Genomic DNA, 27,970 nt, shown 5'->3' on the forward strand with positions numbered 1-27,970 from the left:
ATAATTTAAACGTGAAATTAGTGACCCAAAATCTCAACAAAAAAAAAAAATCACATTACATTAATATTGTTATGTTATTTTGAACTAGTGATGATAAAAAAAAATCAAATTAAGCTCAGTGAACTAAAAGAATACTAATTATATTATCCCTTAATGCTATATAATTAATAATTAATTTTGCAAATCAAACAGCATAAAAGTTTTTTGCAAGTTATTTCCTTTTTCAAGCAAAATAAAAAAAAATTATGGCATTTTCCTTATATTTATTTCATAGTTTTTAAATTTTAATTTGAACCCGAAATGGAGGGAAGTGGTAAGAACTGTCACGTGGGCACCCGCCAGTTTCGAATTTCAGTTAATGACTGGGTCAGCTTCCAAATCAAGAAAGAGAGTGGGATAGACATGTCCGATAAGAACTCTATGCCTCAAATTTATTTTTTTACTCTTTTTTTTTTTTACCCTTTTTTGGTCACTATTATCACAACTGCATGGATTAGTTCACTTTCTACTAACAAAGACTTGAACTTCAGCAGAAAAACAGAGTTGGGGTTTTTCTTCATGTTCAAGAAGTAATGGTGTCAATACCAAGTTTAGTGCTTCTAGTGGCACTTGTTTCCTTGTGGGTTATATTGGTAGTTGCTTATGGTTATGCAGGAAAGCAAGACAAGTCTGTGACTTATGATGGAAGATCGTTAATCATTGGTGGGAAAAGAGAGCTTCTTTTCTCTGGTTCAATCCACTATCCCAGAAGTCCTCCTGAGGTTGAAGTTAATCACAATGAGTTTTTGATTTTTTTTTTGTTGATTTATAGGATGGGTTTTGCTAATGGGGATGGTTTGATTGTTTCTAGATGTGGGCAGGTGTTCTTGAGAAAGCTAAAAGAGGAGGATTAAATGTGATTCAGACTTACCTTTTTTGGAACATTCATGAGCCAATACAGGGTCAGGTAGTTTTGCATGTCATGTGTTTGATGATTTTCCACAATGAGAGGTTTAGGCCAAGTTAATTAACTTTCTTAGGATTTTTTAATTATGCAGTTTAACTTTCAAGGAGAGTATGATTTGGTGAAGTTCATAAAGATGATTGGTGATCAAGGAATGTATGCAACACTCAGGGTTGGGCCATATATTGAGGCTGAATGGAATCATGGGTATGTCTCAGTTAACTGAGATTGGATTTTCACACACTGAAATTGCTCTAAAAGAAATTCTCACTCATGTTGTTCTTCTGGTATGTGCAGTGGATTTCCATATTGGTTAAGAGAGATTCCAAACATTACTTTCCGGACTGATAACCTGCCTTTCAAGGTGATTTTCTTCTCTGCTAGTGACTAGAGAATCTACTAAGTTACTGTATTTGGATTATAGAACTGGACATTGTATGCAGAAACATATGAAAAAGTTCACCCAAATGATCATTAAGATGATGAAGGATGAGAAGTTATTTGCACCTCAAGGAGGCCCCATCATCTTGGCACAGGTTAAGTTCCTTTCCATAGAAGAAATATAAAGATGAGTGTTTAACTATAAGTTTGACAACTAATTATATCCTTGTTGGGTTATGGGTTTTCGCAGATTGAAAATGAATATAGCTATATTGAACCTGCATTTAAAGAATTCGGAACACGCTATGTCCACTGGGCAGGGAACATGGCCGTGGGGCTTCATACAGGAGTCCCGTGGATGATGTGCAAGCAAAAGGATGCTCCTGATCCTGTGGTAATTTAATAATATGACTCTCTGGATTAACTGTCCTCTTTGGAACATGATTTTATTCGCCGATTTATCGAAGAGAGTAAATAAATTGAGTGCAGATCAACACATGTAATGGGAGGAAATGTGGAGATACTTTCACAGGTCCAAATGAACCATACAAGCCGTCGATATGGACGGAAAATTGGACGGCGCAGTAAGTAGGATACTGCTTCATTGATCAATCTCATTCCTTGATCTTCTGTATTTCATTTGTTTTCATATAGTGATTTCATAACTGCAGGAATAGAGTATTTGGGGATCCTCCATCTCAAAGGACAGTAGAAGATATTGCATTCTATGTTGCACGTTTCTTCTCTAAGAATGGCACACTTGCAAACTATTATATGGTATGCACTATGCAGTCACTAAGAACAACTTGGCAAGATTTTTACAGTTTGGGAATTTCCGATAGGGTCTTGAAGTTTCTCCGATTGGTAATATTCCTATTGTTCTGTGTTCACAGTATTATGGAGGGACAAATTTTGGCAGAACAGCTTCTTCTTTCGTGACAACTAGATACTACGATGAAGCTCCTCTTGATGAATATGGTAAGGCCAGTTAGAAGTTGCAGCCTTTATTACACATGATGTATTAATGTCAATTGGTTGGCATTATGCATGTAGACACTTTCTTTGCTCGCTTCAAATAGATGACCACAAGTTGAAAATCTCCTATGGTTCATGTTGACTGCACTTTTCTTATTTCCTGTTTGAATGCAAGCTTCGGTTCTTCAATGGAGTTGCTTCCGTCTGTGAATCCAGGTTTGCTGAGGGAACCAAAATGGGGTCACCTACGAGACTTGCATGGAGCTTTGAAATTGTGTCAGAAAGCTTTGTTTTGGGGAAATCCATCTGTCGAAAAATTGGGTGAACAACAAGAGGTAAGTCCTCTAGTCTCCTCTATAGAAAACACATTTTTCTTATGGGTGATAAAAAAAAATGTTTTTGAGTAACTGATAACTAAAAATATAATTCATTGCAGGCTCAGATCTATGAAAAACCAGGAACTGACATTTGTGCAGCTTTCTTGAGCAACAACAATTCTAGAACACCTGCAACTGTAACATTCAGGGGTCATCAATATTATCTACCACAACATTCAATAAGCATCGTTCCTGATTGCAAGACTGTTGTGTACAACACAAAAATGGTAACCATCACCCTCTTATCTTTTTCTTCAGATTATGGAGCTAAGGACTTAATATTAAGAAGTGAAACACGCCGAGGAAGCCAAACGTGTATAGCTCGTATGGTTTTCCTAGTATAAAACAGATTGTAACTTCCGTCTGGTATGAAATAGATTGTTGCGCAACACAATTCAAGAAACTTTGAGATATCAGAGAAAGCGAGCAAGGGCCTCAACTGGGAAATGCTGCGAGAAAGTATTCCAACTGCTAAAGATGTTCCCGTGAAAGAAAGGTCTCCCATAGAACTGATCAGCACCACCAAGGACACTACTGACTACTTGTGGTACACCACCAGGTTAGCTTTTTCTCATTCATCCATGCGGAATCTAATCTCAGTGAGTTAAGTTTCAGTAATCTATGAAATTTCAAACTATCAGAAAAAATTGAATTAAGTCATTCTATTTGGATTGGTATATGTGGTGCATATTATTCACAGCATCTATTTGGATCACACTGAATTGCCCTTCCGGAAAGAGATTCACTCTGTCCTTCAGGTTGTCAGTCTAGGCCACTTGATGCATGCGTTTATAAATGGAGAATATGTAGGTAATGTTTCCCTCTGATCTCCTCCTACGCTAGAATCTTAGATTTGTTATTGGCATGCTAATCCACAATATGGAAGACCATTCTTCTTCTTGTAGTTGGTGCATAAAACAAACATTCGTTTGACAACTTCATCATCATATTCATAGCTATTGGCCTATTGATAAGTTAAGTAAAGGTGAAGGGTTTCCTATGTACTTAAACGAAAATGTCATCCAATCGATCCGAATTTTGAAAATCAATTTTTGGAAACAGAAACCCCTTAGAAGTTCTGGCTATAAAATTGCTAATTGTTCATAATGCTGTGTTATAGGATCTGGACATGGAAGCAATATTGACAAGAGTTTTGTCTTTCAAAAGCTGATAACCTTGAAGGTTGGAACTAACCATATATCGCTGTTGGGAGCAACAGTTGGACTTGCAGTAATGATCTATGACCTTCCACTTTCCTTCATTTTAACAGTTTTTTGCATTCATTTTCAGAAGATGCCAATGAATCACTGTAATCTACCGGTAACTAACAGGATAGCGGGGTATACTTGGAGCGTAGGCTGGCGGGGGTACATGCTGTGGCAATCAAAGGCCTTAACACTGGAACCCTCGATCTGTCCATGAATGGGTGGGGGCATAAGGAAATTAACTAATCTTTAGATAGAATAAAGAACAGCTCCAAGAATTAGCTGACGAGGGAATATACTCTGGACTTGGTTCTTTGTGAATTCCTTGCAGGTTGGCTTGGATGGTGAAAAACTTCACGTCTTCACTCACAAGGGCTCTCATAGTGTAAATTGGACTGAAGCCCAGAGACAAGGACCAGCCCTTACATGGTACAAGGTATGCATTTCAAGAATGTTCTCTACATATGGTGAATTCCTAAGCATAGTTGAAACGGAAAGTAGAACTAAAGATGAGTTTCAAGAAATGTATTATGATATGCTTTAAACAACATTAACTGTCATACCAGGCTTATTTTGATGCTCCTGAAGGAAATGAACCGGTTGTGATCGACATGAAAACTATGTCAAAAGGCATGGTGTGGATCAACGGGAAAAGCATTGGTCGGTACTGGGTGTCCTACCTATCTCCTTTAGAACAGCCTTCCCAGTCTAAGTAAGTATGCACTAATCACTATAACATTCTCCATTTTTCCTTTAATTTGGATTATATTGAGGTAGCATCTCATAGGCTTTTGCATATTAGATACCATATCCCAAGAGCTTACCTGAAGCCAACGGAAAATCTCGTGGTTATCTTAGAGGAAATAGGAGGAAACCTGAATGGCGTTCGGATTTTATCTGCCAACAGAGACACAGTCTGCAGCTACATAAGTGAAAATCATCCACCACAAGTTCGGTCATGGGGAAGAGAGGATAGTCATATAAACATTATTTCAAAGAATCCAAAACCAGCTGCTTACTTGATGTGCCATGACAGCAAAGAGATTGCCCATGTAGACTTTGCTAGCTATGGTAACCCAGCTGGTGTGTGTGGAAGTTACGATCTGGGAAACTGCACCGCACCCAATAGCCAGAAAATCGTTGAAAAGGTCTGTCAACCTATATATTACAGTTAATTATGCTTTTAGGAACAAAAATGAAAGTGAGAACACGCCAATTTTGAGAAACTGTTTCTCAACCAGTTTTCTACAGTTTTAACCAAATTCTCTGGTAATGTCTTGCAGCACTGCTTGGGAAAGAGCAGATGTTATGTACCATTCGAGCAAGCGATATTCGACAAGGATGCCCGTCTCTGCCCTGGTGTCTCAAAAATTCTAGCCATCCAAATTCAATGTGGTTACAAGAAATAGATTACTTAAATGACAAACATCAGTAAGGGTTTTGAGGAATTGCAAAAGGTGACTGGCCGGCAATCGGGATCCAAGCAGAAGTCCCCAGTAGAATGGAGCACCCTTCAAATCAACTTCGCCACATTATCAATTCAAGCATGCTTGGCAGCCAAATCCAGAGATGAAATGTGGAGGATGCATGATTGAGATAATGATACATACAGAGATGAAAAAATAGTTGGAAATAAATACATTTATTGACTGAGCCATTATTTCTTAAGTTACAACTTGGCCGATGCATTTGGCAAAAGAATCTAGGAAGAACAAGGCATCAAAATTAAGGGCATTACCAGCTAGCATAACAACACAAAAATCTAGTACAACAATTGTATATGCAGCTGCAATAAACAGACATCAGTGGATCCCAATCAGGACTTGCAAAATGCATGGAGAGTGTCATCCAGGGCCTTTCTATCGTAGTCGCCTGTGAAAACGCAATTGCCTAGAGGACCTTTCAGAAGGATAAGCCTTAGCAGCCCATCAGCAACCTTCTTGTCAACCTGGCACATTAGAGAAATACATAAAAAGTGAGTAAAAAATATGATAAAAGGCAGAGCTTCAAAGAATAACAGTGGCCTGTAACTCACGGCCATGACAGAATTGAACATCTCCACAGTCATTGTTTCTGGGAGGGTGGTGGGTAATTTAGCCTGATTTAGAATGTCATGAACTCGTTTCACAATTGATTTATCAATCCAACTAAGGCGGTAGGACATGTCAACAGCCATAACCTGAACATTAATACGCATCTTAGTCGGGAATTCAAAAGTCATACAAGAGAGAGGCAGATGGATTGAGGATAACGTAAGGTGTACATGCGGAAGTAAAGCTATATTATACCGTGCCAGCTGCAACAGCTTCTCCATGAAGCCATTGTCCATATCCAAATCCAGTTTCTATTGCCTGAAAAAAGACATGCCAGAGAATGAAATGACCAAATTATATGCTATGAATTACCATTTGCTCATCTAGAATTGTAAGATAATTAATTGTATAAAAGCAGCATGTACATGGCCAAATGTGTGACCCAAGTTCAGTGTCGCTCTGAGCCCACTTTCTTTCTCATCTAATGAAACCACCTCTGCCTTGTTTTCACATGAACGCTTTATAGCATAAGCCAGAGCACTTGGATCTCTGCAACAAGCCAAGCCAAAATACTCATGCATAAGCGTAGACATAATTAATTGCACGTGTAAGGAGATTAACTGAAATGCAGTGTCAGTATAGGCCTTATTCAAAGATCATTAGTTTGGCACAAAAAATGAATGGGAACGATATTGACATACTCAAAGATTAATATGACTAGTATTTTTTCACAAACTCGGAGAAGCACGTTATTGTAGTGGCCAAAAAGTAATCCAAGGCTTTACGAGGGAAGAAAGCTATAATATACCTTGCCATCAATGCTTGCATATTTTTCTCCAGCCACTCGAAGAATTCAGCATCCCGAATAAGTCCATACTTAACAACCTCTGCAAACCCTGAGGCCAATTCCCTATCTGGCAGTGTGTTTAACATATCAGTATCTATAAGGACACATTGAGGTTGGTAAAATGCACCAATCAAGTTCTTCCCAAGGCGGTGGTTTATGCCAGTTTTACCGCCAACAGATGAATCTACCTGGGAAATACAAAAAATACAATGAAGCAATTAGACTCATTAGACATACGAGAATTCCAAAAAGGGAGCAGCAAGAAATTTAAAAAAAAAACCACCTGTGCCATAACAGTTGTAGGAATCTGAATGAAATTAACACCACGGAGAAAAGAAGCTGCTGCATAACCACACATGTCGCCAATCACACCACCTCCAAGGGCAACAAATGTACATCGCCTGTCTAATCTTGATTCGATGGCTTTGTCAAAGACTTTCATAAGAGTGTCCTATCAGCACAAGTTAACAGTTAGTTCGATTGCAATTGCCACTATACTCTAAAGTCTAAACACAGAAATGCCAGTACAAACAGTAGGATATGCACCATGTCCTTGTACTTCTCGCCATCGGGTAAAATCACATGCTCGACTGAAACATTAGGGTTCCCTGTAGTTAAGGCATCAACAACTTTATCCAGGTATAGAGGCGCAACTGTGTTGTTAGTGACAATAAGAACTTTCTTCCCATGAACATGCCTGCCGTGGTATAATCACCAATATAAGCCACTAGCTCAAAAGAAAGCCATGCACTTAGAATAAAAAAATCACTTGAATAGTTGAATGCAAGTAGAAATTAATATGACAATGGGTTCAGGTTCTTGCACTTTGTTTGAAGCAGAACAAACAACTTCATCAGTTCATTCTACAGAACAAGAGCAAAGCATTCGATGCACACAAAAAAAAAGATCAAAACTTTAGGCGAATGGATTCGAAATGTTAAAAATAGAAAGAGCAAAACAACAACTACAACACTAACAGATAAAAAGAAAAAAAGAGAGATTACTTTTGGAGCAGTTCGGGTTGATGAAGAAGGCTGGATCCAATGTAAATCGGGTAGCTCCGGTCCCCTAAATCGACCTCGACAATCGTGGGAGCCTTAAAGCCCGTTTCGCCAACAGACAGATCCATCACTTGCGTCGCCGCGCTCGCGCGTATCGGCGACCTCGTCTGGCTCACTCTCAACCCGCTTCGATTCAACTCGACAGAACTCCGAGGCACAAATCCCTCTGAGCTCATGGAGATTGAGTTGGGGAGCCGAAGCCCGAAGTAGAAACCTGGCCTGTGGAAAGATGAGGGCTTGGCGATAGAAAGAGAGAATGAACTTGAAGCAGTGGATGACATGTCGTCCCGATTCGGATTCGGGTCAGAGAACGAGCAAGAGCTTGTGAACGCAGGTTGTTGAGCATTGCGAGGACCTGGTTCGTGGATGGGGAGGAAGAAAGAGGAGAGGAGTTGTTGGGTTGGGTAGGTGGGAGGTGAAAGAAACGATGTCGTTTACAGCATAATAAGGTTCAGTATCAACTATCAAGTCTGAATTATTTATTTAAAGGAAAATTCCATTAACAACTCGTCTTGAACCAAAAATTTAGGTAACACCTAACCAAATCAAGTTCAAATTATGCTCAATTACAACGCTAACAGGGGCTAAGTTAAATCGATCTTTATGGTTGTTTTTTTAATGAATTTTCAGTAAATCTAATGTTTATGTGTGATGATTGACATTAGCTGACTTTGTGAATGGTGTATTTTCTTCAATTATGAGTGAGACATTTGACTATTTTGAAGTACTTATAAATATGTTTGGGGATATTGAAGTTGAGGCTAACTCATTGATTGTGATCTCGACAATCAATTCCATCTGTCCATGGCATACCGCTTTGGTCATATAATTGATGCATTAAATTTGCGAAGCAAATCTCTTTTGAGTGGAATGTTCTAACTATGCCTCTAAGAATTACAATAAAGTAACTTACCAAATGGCTCGAAATTTCAAGAGATAGAGTCTTCTTCGCGTTTGCAGATTGTGTTTTTGTCATCTTAGCTGAGGGTTGTTCTCACTTACCATTTGAAATGAAGTGTTATTTTAGACTGACAAACCATTTATACATCTTTATTTGGGCATATAAATCAGCTCAGATCATAAACCCAACTCAGATAAAACATACAAAACATCTGCAGGCTTCCATTTTGTACTATCACATAATCGATCAATCTTTTCTGATCAAAGAAACAACAGGAATGACATGCTCAGCTTCCTTTGTATCAGCTGCCATGATTTCAATGAACCTTTCAAACAAAGGATCCAGAATTCCATCCCCAAAATGGCTAGTAATCATCGAATCATTGACCGCGCTCATCATCTTTGCAGCCGCTCGTGCTGTTGCTAGCCTGTTATTTTTCTTTTCTCCACCATAACTGTCCCATGGAAATGTAGTAATCACCAGTTTATCAAGCGCAAATGATCCTTCATTCTCTATCTCAGCTCGAACATCGTCAATGTATGGTGCATAGAATGGTGTATTGTAGGTATCCAGCTTTTCTTCCTCTATAAGACCCTGAATCCAGAAACAGATTAACAGATACAGAATCTATTTGTTTTGACACAAAAAGTACTTGAGCTCTTACTTGTGAAACCAAGTCCTGAAATGCCAGTCCAAGATAATCCCATGTCAAACAGCTCTCATCTAGAGTCGGGTCTGCAGTTATTCTTCCCCCGAATGTGAAAACCATACGTCCTCCGGAAACAACTTCTTCTGATCTTGATTTCAGAAATGAAGAGAAATCTTTCAAAAACTGGTTTCTGTAAGCATTGATCACTGCTGGTGGACTAGTCTTTGAAATGCATACTTTGCCTTTATTTATCAATGGGTTTTCTTTGTCAGTCAGCTCTGGAGGTACCTGTGCACATTTTACAGGACAAAATTGACAATGAAAACCTCCTAAAATGCAGATTTATGGAATGGAATCAATAGTCCAGAGAAAGAGTGTCTTGGTTTGCAAGCTAAACCTGGGAAAGCCAGTGAAGGCTACTGGAGGAGTGCACAAAATGCAGGGTTTTTGAGGGGAAAAGCCTCCCATGGAAAGAACCCGGAACGCCTGCAACATAACAAGCCCCAAAATCCTGCCCATTCTGTGCCTTTATTTTCTCTCGAAATGCAATCAGAGACTTAAAAACAGTGTTGAAGTCATTCGCTGGAAGATCATTCAAAAAGACCATATATTCCGGCTGCAGCCGACACTTCTCAGAGCATCTCTTGTAGATTATGCTTATGATTTCAGAAACAGGAAGCAGACTATTAGGCCCTGAAGAACATCCAAGGTCTGCAATGACCATGCAATCGGATAGATTGGCGTCGCAAAGATCAATAAGTGCTTGCAGTAGTACTGGTTTTGACCCGGATATAAAGCCAGCCTACAAATATACAGATAAATGTCACTTGCGATTACATATCTTAGTTTCTTTAACGTTATAGATTGGAAACATATGAAAGCATAAAACCCATCATGGCAAAACTTCTTGAAAACTGAAATTTTCAGTACAAAATCTTTAACTCAGTCTCAGGGTATATGTGCCACATACTGCAGATTTCCAAAGATTACAGGGTCTCCACAATCGATATATATAGAGGAAACATTAACAACGCAGATTTTCTCTTTCTTTTTTTCCCTGTGGTTCAAATTATCAAATATTCCACTCTCCAGAAGTTTTTTTGTTATTTCTGATAGAGGAACTCACCTGTATTTTGGAGTTCTTGGCATAACTGGCATCTTCTGTCCCTCCTTTCATGCGGAGGACTTGCTGCATTTCCTTAGATACCTTCTCCATATTGTTAATGTTTGATCAAAAAATATTGATTAAGTTTGTCTTTCTAATATTGGACAAAAGAAGTGGCTATAAACTTGACAATATTGCTTTGAAAGCGAGTGTCTCAAAGCCAATCAAAGAGAGACACATTCATCAATTGTTCCTTGAATTGTCAATAAGTTATCAAATGAGGAAAACAGGCTTCTTAAGGTCAATTATGGTGGCTTGGGTGCTTTCATTGAAGCCTTGATGCATGTAAACCGCCTAAGCGACTGTGTGCCTAAGATGATTTCTTGTTGCTAAATGGACTTGTCAAATGCCTATAAATAGAGGCATAGCTATAGTTATCAATATCACTCAACAGAGTGTAGAGAGCCATAGAACAAGAATTACAAAGAGACTTAACCTTGAAAGAGAACAAGTTTGAGAGAGTGTGGTTGTAATATTTTTTTCACATATAGTAAATTTCTCTAGTGGTCTCAGATAACACTCATGATTTTTCTCCGATTTTAGAGTTTTCCACATTAAATCTTATGCTGTTGTATTTTTTTTTTAAATTTTCTCTTTTGTTATGTGATATTTAATATAAAGGAGGATTCGGGCAAAATCCATAACACATATAAGCAAATTTGTTCTTTTATTCAATATAGCATCAGTGGCTACTCTTTATGTATATAACATACTTGATAATCACAAGCACATGCAAATATATAATTAATCATTGAAATTGATGGATTTGTCTTGAACTTTGATGGCATCCTTCCTACTTTCCATTGTTAATTGATAATTATATTAATTTATTAGTATGTTTAAGACTTAACAACTAATATTCTACTAAGCAAACTGTCAAAGATTCCCCCGTATACTTTCATGTCCTTGCATGAAAACTGACTTGGCAAAAGCGAAAATGCTTGGACCGTTATGTTGGCCAAATGGGCCGTTTTAGTCAGAAGACCCATCTGTTAATGAGAATGGGCTTGGCCCAAATAAAATTTTATATGCTGCTCAATTTAGCCCATTTTTTATTTTGCTCCATTACTTTATTAGCTTATCGCGTACGCTTTATCCCGCCTATTCCCCAACCCGCGCGATATTCTCTCCCTTCTGAAGCCTCTCCGTGACTCTTAACAGAGTCCCCAAATCGCGCCTTTCGTTTTCGACATCTCCACTCCCTTTGCTCTCCAGTGATTCCCTTGCATCTGGTCTCTTGAAATTTGGGACTTCCGGTTGTCGGTTAGCGTTTCAATGTATCGGAGAAGCTCTTCGAAACATCAATGGAGGATTTGAAAGCTAGGGTTGCCCGTACCGAACACTTGAGGCGGGAGAGAGGTTCTGGATGTTGAGGGTGAGGGTGAGGGTTATGGTTATGGGAAATAGAAATACCGTGGTTGTCTTATAGTCGTCAGATGACGAAGATTAAGTTCCTTTAACGGAGTTATTCAAAGCCGAATTCCAGGTCATTGGTTACTCGAATAGAGCCTAGAGTGGGGAAGAAGAAGCGTCGCATTTCCTATTCTGGCCCGCCATTGAGGTATACGTCAATTTCGTACTGTGTGTTCGTCCATGCTTATGCCGCATTGTTAGGCTGTAATTGCGAATATCGGAGCGTGAAATATTTTGACTATGCCTGTAGGAATTACAATAAAGTATCTCACAAGATAGCTCGAAATTCCAAGAACTGAGCTGTTCTTTGGGTTTTGCTTGAGGAGTACATTATCTATCTTTTCTGATCAAAGAAACAGCAGGAATGACATGCTCAGCTTCCTTTGTATCAGCTGCCATGATTTCAATGAACCTTTCAAATAAAGGATCCATAATTCCATCCCCAAAATGGCTAGTAATCATCGAATCATTGACCGCCCTCATCATCTTTGCAGCCGCTCGTGCTGTTGTCAGCCTGTTATTCTTCTTTTCTCCACCATAACTATCCCATGGAAATGTAGTAATCACCAGTTTATCGAGAGCAAATGATCCTTCATTCTCTATCTCACCTCGAACATCGCCAATGTATGGTGCATAGAATGGTGTATTGTAGGTATCCAGCTTTCCTTCCTCTATAAGACCCTGAATCCAGAAACAGATTAACAGACACAGAATCTATTTGTTTTGACACAAAAGGTACTGAGCTCTTACTTGTGAAACCAAGTCCTGAAATGCCAGTCCAAGATAATCCCATGTCAAACAGCTCTCATCTGGAGACGGGTCTGCAGTTATTCTTCCCGCGAATATGAGAACCATACGTCCTCCGGAAACAACTTCTTCTGATCTTGATTTCAGAAATGAAGAGAAATCTTTCAAAAACTGGTTTCTGTAGGCATTTATCACTGCTGGTGAACTAGTCTTTGAAATGCATATTTTCCCTTTATTTATCAATGGGTTTTCTTTGTCAGTCAGCTCTGGAGGTACCTGTGCACATTTTACAGGACAAAATTGACAATGAAAACCTCCTAAAATGCAGATTTATGGAATGGAATCAATGGTCCGGAAAAAGAGTGACTTGGTTTGCAAGCAAAACCTGGGAAAGCCAGTGAAGGCTACTGGAGGAGTGCACAAAATGCAGGGTTTTTGAGGGGAAAAGCCTCCCATGGAAAGAACCCGGAACGCCTGCAACATAACAAGCCCCAAAATCCTGCCCATTCTGTGCCTTCATTTTCTCTTGAAATGCAATCAGAGACTTGAAAACAGTGTTGAAGTCATTCGCTGGAAGATCGTTCAAAAAGACCATATATTCCGGCTGTAGACGACACCTCTCAGAGCATCTCTTGTAGATTATGCTTGTGATTTCAGAAATTGGAAGCAGACTGTTAGGCCCTGAAGAACATCCAAGATCTGCAATGACCACGCAATCAGGTAGATTGGCGTCGCAAAGATCAACAACTGCTTGCACTAGTATTGGCTTTGACCTGGATATAAAGCCAGCCTACAAACGTACGGAAAAGAGTCGCTTGAGATTTCAAATCATCTATACATATTTTAACACTCCCTTCAAGTGTGAACTGAATGATCCGAAGGCCCAACATATACACAACAAACGAAGCTCAACAAACAACCCAACACGAGCACAACAAAAAAAAGCTCAATACTAGGAGCTCCCACAAAGGTATATACAGGGTCTCCACAATCGATAATATATCAAATACATGGTTTTATGTACTTACCAGAAGTTTTTGTTATTTCCGATGAAGGAACTGACCTGTAGTTTGGAGTTCTTGGCATAACTGGCATCTTCAGTCCCTCCTTTCATGTGGAGGACTTGCTGCATTTCCTTGGATACCTTCTCCATATAAGCAAATTTGTTCTTTTATTCAATATAGCATCAATGGCTACTCTTTATGTATATAACTGACATACTTGATAATCAAAAGCACATGCAAATATATAATTAATCATAAAAATTGATGGATTTGTCTTGAGCTTTGATGGCATCCTTCCTACTTTCCATTGTTAATTGAAAATTATGTTAATTTATTAGTATGTTTAAGTTTAACAACTAATATCCTACTAAGCAAACCATCAAAAGATTCCCCACTATACTCTCAGGCTCCGTTTGGATGGGAGGATAAAACTTCGTATAGTATAAAATTATTCTTTAATGAAATTATCGGGTGTTTGGATGATTTTTAAAATACTCCTGATAGTATAACTTTATACAAAAATGATTCTTATACGATGCCGACAGTATAATATTAAAACACCTCCAACTCGTTTTTATTTTATACGGAACACTTAGTATAAGAAATAACATGTCAAATGACAAAAAAAACATTCACTCTCACTTTAATTGGGGGTAATCTAGACATATTATCACAAATCTTATACTATTCAAGCCTAATATTAGATTTTTTCCAAACACTGGATTGGATTAAATTATACATCAACTTATACGAGGATTAAATTATACATTGGATAGTAATATTATACTATCCTATAGGGAGTACCAAACGGAGCCCATGTCCTTGCGTGAAAACTGACTTCGGAAGAGCGGAAATGCTTGGACCGTATGTAAATGGGCCGTTTTAGTGGACTTCAAGTTATTGAAAGAGAGAGTGAAAGAAACACTTTCAGCCTTTTAAATCAAAAGGCCCATCATTTATCTAAAACGGGCTTAGCCCAAATAAAAATTTAAAATTCGGCCCATTTTAGCCCTTCTTTTTTTTCTTTTTTTTAATTTCCTTATTAGCTTATCGCGTACGCCTTTACCCCGCGTATGATTCCCCAACCCGCGCGAAATTATCTCCCTTCTGAAGCCTCTTCGTGACTCTTAACAGATTCCCAAATCGCGCCTTTCGTTTTCCACATCTCTACTCCTTTTGGTCTCCAGTGATTCCCTTGCATCTGGTCTCTTGAAATTTGGTGCTTCCTGTTGTCGGTTAGCGTTTCGTTGTATCGGAGAAGCTCCTCGAAACATCAATGGAGGATTTGAAAGACGGTTGTCCGTACCGAACACTAAGACGTGGGGAGAGGTTCTGGCTGGTGATGGTTATGGGAAAGAGAAATACCGTGGTTGTCTTATCGTCGTCAGATGACGAAGATTATGTTCCTTTGTTGAGTTCAAGCGGAGTTATTCAATGCCGAATTCCAGGTCATTGGTTACTCGAATAGAGCCTAGAGTGGGGAAGAAGTAGCGTTGCATTTCCTATTCTAGCTCGCGATTGAGGTATACTTCAATTTCGCACTGTGTGTTTGTATATGCTTATGCTGCATTGTTAGGTTGTAATTGCAATTGACCTTTGAATCTGCGAAGATATTATTATTAGACTTCCTGAAACATAATTTGAGAGAATATTTTTATTCATTTTCTTACTTCTGTTAAAATTGTGGGAATATGATATTGATTTTGTGTAATGCATATTAGGTCTTCTTTCCAAGACTTAGATGAAGTTGTTTCTGGGTCCAAGGTATCTGCAGGTATGACATTTATGTAAGATTAGCTAGCACACATTGCTTTGTGTCATTTCGGTCACTTAAGTATTTCTGTTACATGAATCACGACTGTTCTCTTATAAATTTGGTGTCAGGACATGGCTTTGGTAGTGTGTTTTTTATGTGTATTTAGTTCTGTACTGGTGTCAACTTTTTTAAGTTGAGTAGTTTTCTCCTTTGTTGTTTGTTAGGGGAAAATGCAACAAGACCTTATAAGATTCCTCTGTTTGTGTACCATCTAAGATTTGGATATTTTTATGAATTCAAAAAAAAGAAAGAAAGAAAAAGAGAGAGACTCTTCATGATTGGCATTCAGCTTTGATTCTTACACTGCCCTTATCTTATTTTGTTACTTTGGGTCTGTTGCTGCTGTCTTTTTGAGTTTTTGTGGATTCCCCTCTCCTGTTGATACAGTCGCTAATCGCTATCAGATACCAGTTTTCAAATGATCATGCTTCCATTCTGTACTATCACATTATCAATCTTTTCTGATCAAAGAAACAGCAAGATTGACATGCTCAACTTCCTTTGTATCAGCTGCCATGATTTCAATGAACCTTTCAAACAAAGGATCCAGAATTCCATCCCCAAAATGGCTAGTAATCATCGAATCATGTATCACCCTCATAGCCTTCGCAGTTGCTCGCGCTGTCGTCAGCCTGCTATACTTCTTTTCTCCACCACAACCATCCCATGGAATTATAGTAATCACCAGTTTATCAAGAGCAAATGATCCTTCGTTCTATCTCAGTTCGAACATCGTCAATGTATGCTGCATGGTATGGTGTATTGTAGGTATCCAGCTTTTCTTCCTCTATAAGACCCTGAATCCAGAAACAGATTAACAGATATAGAATTTATTTGGTAATAGTGTGCAGTTTTTGCTTGTGTTTTGACACTAAAAGTACTTTAGCTCTTACTTGTGAAACCAAGTCCTGAAATGCTAGTCCAAGATAATCCCATAACAAACAGCTCTCATCTGGACATGGGTCTGCAGTTCTTCTTCCCGCGAAAGCAAAAACCATACGTCCTCCGGAAACAACTTCTTCTGATCTTGACTTCAGAAATGACGAGAAATCTTTCAAAAACTGGTTTCTGTAAGCATTGATCACTGCTGGTGGACTAGTCTTTGAAATGGATATTTTTCCTTTATTTATCTCTGGGTTTTCTTTGTCAGTCATTTCTGGAGGTACCTGTGCACATTTTACAGAAAAAGACAGGTGGGAAACCAACCAAAATGCAGATTTATGGAATCAATAGTCCAGAGAGAGTGATTTGGTTTGCAAGCAAAACCTGGGAAAGCCAGTGAAGGCTATTGGAGGAGTGCACAAAATGCAGGGTTTTTGATGGGAAAAGGCTCCCATGGAAAGAACCCGGAACGCCTGCAATATAACAGGCCCCAAAATCCTGCCCATTTTGTGCCTTCATTTTCTCTTGAAATGCAGTCAGAGATTTGAAAACATTGTTGAAGTCATTCCCTGGAAGATCATTCAAAAAGACCATATATTCTGGCTGCGGCCGACACCTCTGAGAGCATCTCTTGTGGATTATGCCTGTGATTTCAGAAATTGGAAGCAGACTGTTAGGCCCTGAAGAACATCCAAGGTCTGCAACGACCACGCAATCGGGTAAATTGGCGTCGCAAAGATCAAGAACTGCTTGCACTAGTACTGGCTTTGACCTGGATATAAAGCCAGCCTACAAATATACAGAAGAATGCCACTTGCGATTACATATATTGGTTTCTTTGATCGTATAGATTTTAAACATATAAAAACCCATCAAGCAAAACTGCTTGAAAATGCGCAGTGCAGATTTTCAAAGATTACAGGGTCTCCACAATCGATATATAGAGTAAACATTAACAATACAGATTTTCTTTCTTTTTTCCTTTGATTCAAATTATCAGATACATGGTTTTTTACATATCAACAAGAAGTTTTTGATATTTCTGATGAAGGAACTGACCTGTACTTTGCAGTTCTTGGCATAACTCGCATCTTCAGTCCCTCCTTTCATGTGGAGGACTTGCTGTATTTCCTTAGATACCTTCTCCATATAAACAAAATTGTTCTTTAATTAAATTTAGCATCAATGGCTACTCTTTATGTATATAACATGCTTGCTAATCATAAGCACATTATATAATTAATCATTGAAATGATGGATTTGTCTTGAGCTTTGATGGCCTCCTTCCTACTTTCCATTGTTAATTGAAAATAATATTAGTTTATTAGTATGTTTAACAGCTAATATGCTACTAAGCAAGTCATTCAAGATTCCCCCGTGTACTTTCATGTCGTTCAGTAGAACTGGGTTCACAGGCGCCCAAATGGTTGGGCCGTTATGTTGGCCAAATGGGCCCAATTACTTTAGGCCTTTTTAATCAGAAGGCCCATCATTAAACGTCGATGAGCTTGGCTCAAATAAGATTTTAAATTCGGCCCATGTTAGCCCATTTTTATTTTCCTTATTTCACTATTAGGCATTAGCTCATCGCTTACGCTTTACAGTTTACCCCGCCTATTCCCCAACCCGCGCGAAATTCTCTTCCTTCTGAGTTCTGAAGCCTCCGCGTGACTCAAATCGCGCCTTTTATGTTCAACATATCTACTCCTTTCGCTCTCCAGTGATTCCATTGCATCTGGTATCTGGAAACTTTAGGCGTCTGGTTGTCGGTTAGAGTTTACCTCCTCGAAACATCAATGGAGGATTTGAAAGCTAGGGTTGTCCGTACCGAACACTAAGACGTGGGGAGAGGTTCTGGCTGGTGATGGTTATGGGAAAGAGAAATACCGTGGTTGTCTTTTTGTCGTCCGATGACGAAGATTATGTTCCTTTGTTGAGTTTAAAACGGAGTTATTCAAAGCCGAAATCCAGGTCATTGGTTACTCGAAAAGACCCTAAAGTGCGGAAGAAGCGTCGCATTTCCTATTCTAGCTCGCGATTTTGTATAGAATCTAGTTATGTAGATGAGGTATACTTCAATTTCGTACTGTATGTTTGTGTATGCTTATGTGATTGCAATTGACCTTTGAATGTGCGTTGATAGTATTATTAGATTTCCTGAAGCGTAATTTCAGAGAATATTTTTATTCATTTTCTTACCTCTGCTGAAATTGAGGGAATATGATATTGATTTTGTGTAATGCATTTCAGGTCTTCATTCCAAGACTTCGATGAAGTTATTTATGGATCCAAGGTATCTGCGTATGCCTTTAATGTTAAATTAGCATATATTGCTCTTTGCTTGACATGCTCATTTATATGGTTCCACATGGAATTGTTTCCACGCTCCTATTCTTTATATTTTTGTTGTGTTTTTGTTAGGATATGATATAAATGATGTGAAATACCCCAACCCAACAAGTTAGCTTGTTGGGTTGAATGCCAAAGTAATAATCTTAACAGTTTCTGTATCATATTGGTCACTTAAGTAATTATGTTACATGAGTCACGATTGTTCTCTTATAATTATGGTGTCAGGACATGGCTTTGGTAGTGTTTTTTTTTTATGTGTATTTAGTTCTGTACTGGTCTCAAATTTTGAAGTTTTAAGTATTTTTCTCCCCTGTTTGTTGTTAGGGGAAAATGCAACAAGACTTCCTTTGTTTGTGTACTATGTAAGCTTTGGATGTTTCGATGAATTGAGAAACATTTCATAATTGGTCTTCAGCTTTGATTCTTACACTGCCTTATCTTATTGTGTTACTTTGGGTCTGTTGCTGCTGTCTTTTTGTGGATTTGCCTCTCCAGTTGATACAATCGCTATCAGATCCCAGTGTTCAAATGATCAGGCTTCCATTCTGTACTGTCACATTATCAATCTTTTCTGATCAAAGAAACAGCAAGATTGACATGCTCAACTTCCTTTGTATCAGCTGCCATTATTTCAATGAACCTTTCAAACAAAGGATCCAGAATTCCATCCCCAAAATGGCTAGTAATCATTGAATCATGGATTGCCCTCATCACCTTTGCAGTTGCTCTCGCTGTCGTCAGCCTGTTATACTTCTTTTCTCCACTACAACCATCCCATGGAATTGTAGTAATCACCAGTTTCTCTAGAGCAAATGATCTTTCATTCTCTATCTCAGCTCGAACATCGTCAATGTATGGTGCATAGTATGGTGCATTGTAGGTATCCAGCTTTTCTTCCTCTATAACACCCTGAATCCAGAAACAGATAATTTATGTGTAATGTAATAAACAAATTATTTGGTATTAATGTGCATTTTTTGGTTGTCTTTTGACACTAAAAGTAGTTCGGCTCTTACTTGTGAAACCAAGTCCTGAAATGCAAGTCCAAGATAATCCCATAACAAACAGGTCTCATCTGGAGATGGGTCTGCAGTTCTTCTTCCCCCGAATGTGAAAACCATACGTCCTCCGGAAACAACTTCTTCTGATCTTGATTTCAGAAATGAAGAGAAATCTTTCAAAAACTGGTTTCTGTAAGCATTCATCACTGCTGGTGGACTAGTCTTTGAAATGAATATTTTTCCTTTATTTATCACTGGGTTTTCTTTGTCGGTCAGCTCTGGAGGTACCTGTGCACATTTTACAGAAAAAGATAAGTGGTAAGCCAGAGAAAATTGACAATGAAAATCTCCTAAAATGCAGATTTATGGAATCAAGAGTCCAGAGGGAGTGATTTGGTTTGCAAGCAAAACCTGGGAAAGCCAGTGAAGGCTATTGGAGGAGTGCACAAAATGCAGGGTTTTTGATGGGAAAAGCCTCCCATGGAATGAACCTGGAACGCCTGCAACATAACAAGCCCCAAAATCTTGCCCATTTTGTACCTTCATTTTCTCTTGAAATGCAGTCAGAGACTTGAAAACAGTGTTGAAGTCATTCCCTGGAAGATCATTCAAAAAGACCATATATTCCGGCTGCAGCCGACACTTCTCAGAGCTTCTCTTGTAGATTATGCTTGTGATTTCGGAAATTGGAAGCAGACTGTTAGGACCTGAAGAACATCCAAGGTCTGCAATAACCACGCGATCGGGTAAATTGGCGTTGCAAAGATCAAGAACTGCTTGCACTAGTACTGGCTTTGACCTGAATATTGAGACGGCCTACAAGTATACAGAAAAATGTTACTTGCGATTACATGTCTTAGTTTCTTTGATGTTATAGGTTCGAAACATGTAAAAACCCATCAAGCAAAACTGCTTGAAGATGCAAATTTCAGTAAAACAGTCTTTAGCTCAGTCTCAGGGTGCGTATGTGCCACCTAGTGCGGATTTTCAAAGATTACAGGGTCTCCACAATAGATATATATTTATATATATATACAGGAAACATTAACAATGCAGATATTTTTTTTCCCTGCGATTAAAATTATCAAATACATGGTTTTATATATTACCCATAAGTTTTTGTTATTTCTGATGGAGGTACTGACCTGTACTTTGGAGTTCTTGGCATAACTGGCATCTTCTGTCCCTCCTTTCATGTGGAGGACTTGCTGCATTTCCTTGGTTGCTTTCTCCATATGAGCAAATTTGTTCTTTTATTCAATTTAGCATCAATGGCTACTCTTTATGTATATAACATACTTGATAATCACAAGCACATGCAAATATATAATCAATCATCATTATAACTCGTTTGGGTGCAAAGAAGGAAAGCGAGGTATGGTTGTGCGTACGGATTTCAACGGATTGGGTACTCTTCTTAATTATGGAATACCAAAATCGTTTTCATTTAAAGTATCATATATCAAGACCGTTCAAAAATCGTTCCATACCATTTCAATTTTCAAAATTGTCGCTCATCGAGTACCCTTCCAATTAGGATCCTATACCAAAATCGTTTTGTTTCCATTTAAAGTACCCTATATCAAAATCATTTAAATTTTCAAAACTGTTGGATACCCTTCTAATTGGGGAATACCAAAATCATACGAAAATAACTTAAATTGTCAAAAATGGAACCGTTCTATACCCGTTTACGACTTGACTTTTAATATTTCTTAAATTTTCATAAATGGTTGGATAATCGTTTTCAAACCTGCAAATCGAACCTAATCTGCCCCCAAACTCAAACCCAAAACTAGAATCATGCATTAAAGTTTAAACGGTGACGAGTTTGAAAATCAAAACTAAAACCGTATTCGAGTTTTAAATGGATCGGAAACCTGTCATCCTTAGGTGTGCCACGTGTAGTGTCCGGCCAGAGTTTTTTTTTTCTTTTTTTTATCATCCTTGGGTGTGCGTCTGCTCTGAAGAGTTTTACGTTAAACCATTTAGAGCCCGTTATGCAAGTGGTTAATGGTGGGTCCATGACTGTTACTAGTCATTAAGGGAGTTTTACTTTGGAAAACTTTAGTCACACCCCACCTTTTATTAAAGACACCCCAATTTGAGTTGACCATCCCTTGTAAAACTCAGTTGACGGGGTGTCTTTAGTAAAAAGTGGGGTGTGACTAAAGTTTTCCTTTTACTTTTACTCGAAAGAAACACTCTCGACCTTTTTAGTCGGAAGGCCCATCAGTTAATGAAAATGGGCTTGGCCCAAATAAAATTCGGCTCAATTTTTTATTTTCTTTATTTCATTATTAGCTTGTCGCGTACGCTTTGCCCCGCCTATTCACGTCTCCACTCCTTTCTCTCTCCTGTGATTCCATTGCATCTCTGGTCTACGGAAATTTGAGGCTTCCGGTTGTCGGTTAGCGTTTCGTTGTATCGGAGAAGCTCCTCGAAACGTCAATGGAGGATTTGAAAGCTAGGGTTGTCCGTACCGAACACTAGGACGTGGGGAGAGGTTCTGGCTGGTGATGGTTATGGGGAAGAGAAATACCGTGGTTGTCTTATAGTCGTCAGATGACGAAGATTATGTTCCTTTGTTGAGTTCAAAACGAAGTTATTCAAAGCCGAATTCCAGGTCAATGGTTACTCGAACAGAGCTAAAGTGGGGAAGAAGAAGCGTCGCATTTCTGATTCTAGCATAGAATTTAGTCATATAGATGAGGTATACTTCAATTTCCTACTGTGTGTTTGTGTATGCTTATGCCGCATTGTTAGGTTTTAATTACAATTGACCTTCGAATCTGCTTTGATATTATTATTAGACTTGCTGAAGCATAAGAATATTTTTATTCGTTTTCTTACTTCTGCTAAAATTGTGGGAATATTATATTGATATTGATTTTTCGTAATGCAGATCAGAACTTCTTTCCAAATTCCAAGACTTCGATGAAGTTAAAAATTATAGAGTCGTTAAATTCAGAGATAATGGGATTTCTCAAAAGGTGAGCAATTTAGATCTCCGCTTCTTGGATTTTTAATTGTAATGTTCTTCGGGCAGTGATTAAGGGAGCCGCCGGTACACTGCAAGCCTCTAAGAGCGAGCAGAGGCGATAGTTTCATCCCGTCATGCCTGGCCTAGCCAAGGTATGATCTTTGATGTTGCCAATCTTTTGTTTGGCTCTTTTAATATCCAAGCTTTTGTTTGGTGCTGTGGTCATCTTTACTCTTCTGTCCATAATCAGCTGTGACCCTTACATTTGATGAACTGATATTATGGAAACCCCAACTAAAAGGGTGAAAAGGAGGACTTCATTAATTGGATGACCAACAGACAGAATGTCAATTTAATCAGTCTTTACATTTGCGATTAAATTAAAAGGGGAAAAACAATTAAGGAGGAAGGGATAGAAAGTTTTTTGGTAATACTATTGCAGTCTTCAGAACTTTCTCAGCTCATCAAAATGAGCACATTGGATAATTTACCACCAGTCCACGGAACTTCAAACCTCAAGATTCCATTGCTTGACCACTCGAACTCCACTCCCTTTGCATTCAGTATAATTTCCCTTGGTTTCTTACAGGAGAAAGCCAAGAACTTCCCAGTTCCCTTTACCTGAATCTTCACAGTGGGAATGCTTCCTTTGCACCCATAGTCCAAGAATTCGATTGCCCCTCCGCTGTTGAACATGTTTTCGAGGCCAATGGGTGCAAACTTAGCTTTCTCATTGAGCTTGTGGACAGGTGAGATGGTAAATATATCGAAAGAAGAAGGTTGCAATGTGATGTTGATCTGGTCTTTGGAATTCACTAGGTTAAGAGTATCGGATTTGTGAAGGTAGACAGCAAATTGTTTGGCCTTTCGATATTGCACAGTTGAGTCTTTCTGCTCCCACTCAACATCATCTGGACTCACCATTCCGGATATCGACTTGTAGCATTGTGGGTATGCCTTGCATTTGCGCTCTTCAGGGTACCATCCAGCTCCTTGACAGTTGAATGCTCCAACAACACCAACATACTACATTCAAGCAAACGTTAGCTCTTTCATTCATTTCATCATCCGAGTCGTTATCCCAAAAGTTTTGGGTTGGCTACATAACTTTATGAGAAAATCAAGGGGAATCCATTATGTGTATTTGTTTTCACCATATCATTTCTTACTATTTCAAGTCATGTCTTTTTAGCATTTATCAAATGTTTAATTGAGAGAGAGTGAATTTTTCAGGTACCTTGTTCAGATTCCAGATCTTAAGCAGGGTTTTGCCATCGAAAAGTGGGTTCTCGAAGAGGCAGTCTCTGGTGGGGAGGGCATAATGCTGGCATCGGAGTATGGTTCCATCAGGAAATACCAACTTCCTCAGAAGAACAAAATTATGGCCTCCAACTTTGTCACTGACATAGACTGGCCCTCCACATATGGCTCTTGATCCAGCATGGAATTCTGCACATAGATGATTTGACTGGAACATGTCCCAATCGGGTTGGATAAACTGGCCCTGCCACAAACTGTTGTAACTGCAGTGGATCATGTGGACTCCCTGCAACCAGTACACTCCCATCGGATCTCCATTAGGGTCTTCAAACCAGAAGTCATCACCTGTATCAACATTGAAACCAGGTTTCAGTGCAGGGAATCTTCTGGTACAAGCTCTTAACGATCTACAGTGTCTAGTGTCAAGGATTGTCTTCACTCTTATGTTTATAGATTAGTGTATCAATGGCTAGAACTTACCAACTCTACCCATGGAAATCTGTTTTGTGGCTAGGAAGAAGAAGTCATTGCATTGCTCCATGCTTGCAATGAGTCCACTTCCTCCAAAATTATTCTTCAAGGACTGGCTCAAGCCGTCGTAGTAAGCCTTAGCCAGCTGAACCCGGCCACCATAGTCTTCAGCGACATACTCCAGAGCCTATCAAATGCGACGGAAAATGTTAGATGGGGAAGAGACATGATATTTTGGTAATACTTTCAATCTTTCTGCATATCAGATGATATCGTATTTGCATTTTAATCTGGTTTTGCTTCACAGAAAGAACATGATGAATAATCCTACTTAAAAAATTTCATATACTTGATAGTGAATGATATTGAAACATTCTAGATTCAAGATTAGTCCCTATGTTCAAACTTCCAGACAGATATAATGTTTGAATTTAACTACTTTTATTTGAAAAACAGAGCTTACCTGAACTGGCCCTGCAGAACATACGCCTAATATGCATTCCATCCTCTGCCCCTGATATACTGTTACTCATTTTACAGATTAATAGTTACATAACTGATTTAATGCCTACTTTCCCTGCATCTATGTGCCATCATAACAAAGGCCATGGTGATGATAATGATGACAAAAATGAAAGCAATGGGGAGATGTTGATGATTAAAAGAAATTCTTGACTAGAACAACTCCTATGAAGAAAACATATGCAAACACTAAGCAAGGCAGACCATCATGAACTCTGAAACTCTGTTTGATTATGATGATGATGATGATGATGGTGATGATGATTATGATTATGATGTTGTAATTTTCACTTTTGATGAATGAGATGAAACTGAAAATAAGGAAAGATACAAACTTACATGCATAACATCCACTTTAACCCCAGTAATACCAGCATCAGCAAGATGGAAATGCATGGCATCATAAAACTCTGTGGCTTGATCTGGGTTTACCAGTCCAATCCCACCTTGAATTATCATATCAACAGCCAAATCCGGCATCGTTGTCTGAAGTCCGGCGGCCAATCTTGCAGCTGCAACCTTGGCATCCAAGTGGGTTGTCTCAGGCCTAACACCTCCCCAGGCACCACATAAAGCATGCCACACATAAACATCTTCCAAGCTTGGAAATCTTTCCCTCAAATCACTTACAAGGGCCTTCAAACCCCCTCTCTCAACCCCTTCCTTTTCGTCGAAGTATTCAATAATCTTTGGCTCTGGAAGGTCTGAAATGTCAATTTCTCCATCTTCTTTCAACTTCTTCTTCTTCAACTCTGCCACCGCAATCATTTCTTCGAACACCTTGTCATGCTTGTCCTGATCAAAAGCTGGTGCATTGGAGCTTAACATGGTGCCTGCTTGGTACTTGGCAAACTTGTCATTCTCTTTGAATCTGTAAAGCCTACAAAGCATTTGAGAGCCAAGACCGGTTAGGTCTTTGGAGTCCTCAAAAGGGTTCTCATGATCCATGTTTATGGATTGCCAACCATCGTCTATAATCAAAAACCTCGGAGGAAACCCGTTCTCGACAAAGCTTTTCACACCATGCCACAGACCAACAGGTTCCACTGTTAGATAAAATGCATCCCAGGAACACCAACCAAATGAATCAATGATTTTTGGTGGAGTTTTCTCTTCCAAAAGCCTGTAACTCCCCAAATGGACACGAACTGCAGCAAAAGCATCTCTCATGAGATCAAAAGGGTTGTCTCCTATGTGGAGATAGGCACAAGAACTGAAACCTTTTCCTTTCACTTTCTCCGATCCACTTTCGACGCACAGAACCACCTCTCCTTCATGTTTTCCTGGATGAATGGCAGACCTGAAACTCCCTTCTATCAATGGCAGGACAAGCACGTAGGAGTCCAATTCTGGGACTCGTAGAAGTATCAACTGGGTCTCCATTTGCAAGTCGGATCCATTAGAACCCACCCACATAGTAGACCACCATGTTTTGAACCTGAAAATACTCAAAAACTTACGACCAAAGAAATTCCCAATAGGATTCAGTATCCTATCAGCGGGTTCTTCCACTGATAAACCCAGAAAGGACCCATTATTCGATTTCAAAGAAACGGATTCCAGAATATAATCAGGAGTATCAGTAGCCAAATGAGGGAGTGAAGTGAAACTAGACAGAGTCACGTTGCTTGGAACATGAGAAAACAGGGTGACACCATCTACAGCAAGATTTCTCTCCTCTGTCAGAGAAAACCTCGATTTCGCCACGAAATCGACCGGGGTAGTATTACTTGTACGAGATTCAGAGAACAAGTTAGGAGGAGCCATGGACTGAATCAAACAAAGAATACAAGAAAAACAGAGTATATTGGAAAACAGAAGCAAAAAAAAGAAATTGAATGGAGAAACAAGAAGAACTGGGTGTTTGTACTTATATAGACAAAAACGCTGCAAATTTTCTTGATGAAATCTAGTGGACCCCATAAATCAATCAATTCCTAGAAGTCGATTCTGTCTGACGAAGAGTCTCAAAGGTCGGCTTCTTTCTGAGTCGGTACCGGATAGGTCGTTATACTGCCAGAGATCCTTCCAACATTCATTCTTATCGAAAAAGTGTAAATTAAAATCCAAAAGATTACGTAAAAAAGTCTTATTTGATGATCAATCATGGTAGAAAAAGAATAATAAATTGGAAAAAAAAAATGAAAAAAAGAAGATTACAATTGGAAAAGAAGATTAAATTGGTGGTTCTTTGCGGGTCAAAGGTTAGCTAAGTCGGTTCTTGGATACGGTTGTGGGTCCCACTGCTGGGGGACACTCTGTGGGCCCAGTTTTTTGGACTGTCTATTTATCATTTATTTGTTTATTTATCGCCTGATTTTTGATGTTAACCTAAAAGTTATTTCCTTCTTCTTGGTGAGTCTCGACTTTTTTTCCCTTCCAAAAAATACTCTTTTTTTGGGTGAAAAAGAAAGTGGAGATTTTGTTTCCTTGATAAAGTTTTTTCACTCAAGATTTTTGAAGGAGATTTACTGATTTTCTAAGGGTTTTTTTTTTTCTTTTTTTGGTAAGAAAATAAGGACATTAGCAAAGGCACCTCAAATTGCTAATATCATATCTTTCTCTTATCACAATTTTCAACCAATGAATATTTTCTTTTTGTCCAATTAATATCACGTTTTAGGTTGCTATATATAATGTCTTTCTAGTTTGTTTTCATGAATATCTCGGGTCAAATTATATGGAAGGTCCTCAGTTCATTTTTCACTGGGAATAACTTTTGATGACTCGAGTTTAGGTTCATATTGAATATACAAATGTAATCTGATTCTTATATGGTGTATTTTTTAATTATAAAACAAAAATTGTTTGTAGTTTGTAGCCTCTATAAACATAAAAAAAAAAAAAAATGGAAGTCCATAAAAAAGAGATAAGAATCATGTTTTCAGTATCATTAAAACAACATGTAATAATACCTAAACCACTAGTTGCAGTGATAAGGATGGTTTAAAAAAAAATGCAATAGGAATAAGATTTATTATC

General features: G+C 38.6%; 6 protein-coding genes, 1 long non-coding RNA gene and 1 pseudogene across 10 annotated transcripts; 2 read left to right on the forward strand and 6 right to left on the reverse strand.

Annotated features, from left to right (window-relative positions):
- Positions 1-555: 555 nt before the first annotated feature.
- LOC120015447 (beta-galactosidase 11-like) lies at positions 556-5,536 on the forward strand. 2 transcript variants are annotated; one of them, XM_038867883.1, is made up of 19 exons: positions 556-761; positions 851-946; positions 1,038-1,150; positions 1,241-1,307; positions 1,387-1,479; positions 1,575-1,718; positions 1,814-1,908; positions 1,996-2,101; positions 2,218-2,302; positions 2,516-2,634; positions 2,736-2,903; positions 3,054-3,235; positions 3,377-3,486; positions 3,797-3,906; positions 4,008-4,112; positions 4,210-4,317; positions 4,448-4,593; positions 4,684-5,029; positions 5,165-5,536. In XM_038867883.1, exons 1-19 carry the CDS (start codon positions 573-575, stop codon positions 5,288-5,290), a joined length of 2,508 nt encoding a protein of 835 aa, XP_038723811.1. In that variant the 5' UTR covers positions 556-572; the 3' UTR covers positions 5,291-5,536. The 2 variants fall into 2 exon arrangements, with proteins under 2 accessions (XP_038723811.1, XP_038723810.1); XM_038867882.1 differs by lacking the exons at positions 4,684-5,029; positions 5,165-5,536 and having other exon boundaries at positions 4,008-4,102; positions 4,213-4,317; positions 4,448-4,585.
- On the reverse strand, positions 5,505-8,256 carry LOC120015448 (3-dehydroquinate synthase, chloroplastic-like). The gene is made up of 8 exons (XM_038867884.1): positions 7,766-8,256; positions 7,308-7,458; positions 7,045-7,212; positions 6,723-6,949; positions 6,340-6,463; positions 6,170-6,232; positions 5,917-6,060; positions 5,505-5,829 (listed from the first exon to the last, which is right to left on the reverse strand). The coding sequence occupies exons 1-8, from the start codon at positions 8,101-8,103 to the stop codon at positions 5,698-5,700; spliced, it is 1,347 nt and encodes a 448-aa protein (XP_038723812.1). The 5' UTR covers positions 8,104-8,256; the 3' UTR covers positions 5,505-5,697.
- Positions 8,257-8,809: 553 nt separating this feature from the next.
- On the reverse strand, positions 8,810-10,686 carry LOC120015449 (S-adenosyl-L-methionine:benzoic acid/salicylic acid carboxyl methyltransferase 3-like). The gene is made up of 4 exons (XM_038867885.1): positions 10,499-10,686; positions 9,770-10,174; positions 9,388-9,660; positions 8,810-9,317 (listed from the first exon to the last, which is right to left on the reverse strand). The coding sequence occupies exons 1-4, from the start codon at positions 10,586-10,588 to the stop codon at positions 8,970-8,972; spliced, it is 1,116 nt and encodes a 371-aa protein (XP_038723813.1). The 5' UTR covers positions 10,589-10,686; the 3' UTR covers positions 8,810-8,969.
- A 1,405-nt stretch (positions 10,687-12,091) lies between these two features.
- Positions 12,092-13,865, reverse strand: LOC120015454 (S-adenosyl-L-methionine:benzoic acid/salicylic acid carboxyl methyltransferase 3-like). Its single transcript, XM_038867893.1, has 4 exons — positions 13,761-13,865; positions 13,083-13,487; positions 12,701-12,973; positions 12,092-12,631 (listed from the first exon to the last, which is right to left on the reverse strand). Exons 1-4 carry the CDS (start codon positions 13,848-13,850, stop codon positions 12,281-12,283), a joined length of 1,119 nt encoding a protein of 372 aa, XP_038723821.1. The 5' UTR covers positions 13,851-13,865; the 3' UTR covers positions 12,092-12,280.
- Positions 13,866-15,943: 2,078 nt separating this feature from the next.
- LOC120015450 lies at positions 15,944-17,649 on the reverse strand (annotated as a pseudogene).
- A 1,638-nt stretch (positions 17,650-19,287) lies between these two features.
- On the reverse strand, positions 19,288-20,987 carry LOC120015095 (S-adenosyl-L-methionine:benzoic acid/salicylic acid carboxyl methyltransferase 3-like). The gene is made up of 4 exons (XM_038867321.1): positions 20,898-20,987; positions 20,164-20,568; positions 19,768-20,040; positions 19,288-19,660 (listed from the first exon to the last, which is right to left on the reverse strand). The coding sequence occupies exons 1-4, from the start codon at positions 20,985-20,987 to the stop codon at positions 19,313-19,315; spliced, it is 1,116 nt and encodes a 371-aa protein (XP_038723249.1). The 3' UTR covers positions 19,288-19,312.
- Positions 20,988-22,070: 1,083 nt separating this feature from the next.
- On the forward strand, positions 22,071-24,105 carry LOC120015455. 2 transcript variants are annotated; one of them, XR_005471760.1, is made up of 3 exons: positions 22,071-22,465; positions 22,658-22,887; positions 23,969-24,105. It is a non-coding gene; the product is annotated as an uncharacterized LOC120015455 (long non-coding RNA). The 2 variants fall into 2 exon arrangements; XR_005471761.1 differs by lacking the exon at positions 23,969-24,105 and adding an exon at positions 23,325-23,460.
- LOC120015444 (stachyose synthase-like) lies at positions 23,031-26,930 on the reverse strand. Of its 2 annotated transcripts, XM_038867875.1 has the most exons (5): positions 25,328-26,930; positions 24,930-24,980; positions 24,476-24,653; positions 23,973-24,340; positions 23,031-23,761 (listed from the first exon to the last, which is right to left on the reverse strand). In XM_038867875.1, exons 1-5 carry the CDS (start codon positions 26,909-26,911, stop codon positions 23,192-23,194), a joined length of 2,751 nt encoding a protein of 916 aa, XP_038723803.1. In that variant the 5' UTR covers positions 26,912-26,930; the 3' UTR covers positions 23,031-23,191. The 2 variants fall into 2 exon arrangements, with proteins under 2 accessions (XP_038723803.1, XP_038723804.1); XM_038867876.1 differs by lacking the exon at positions 24,930-24,980 and having other exon boundaries at positions 25,328-26,929.
- Positions 26,931-27,970: the final 1,040 nt, after the last annotated feature.

The sequence above is a fragment of the Tripterygium wilfordii genome, chromosome 14, assembly GCF_013401445.1.
Source record: "Tripterygium wilfordii isolate XIE 37 chromosome 14, ASM1340144v1, whole genome shotgun sequence".
Classification (NCBI taxonomy): domain Eukaryota; kingdom Viridiplantae; phylum Streptophyta; class Magnoliopsida; order Celastrales; family Celastraceae; genus Tripterygium; species Tripterygium wilfordii.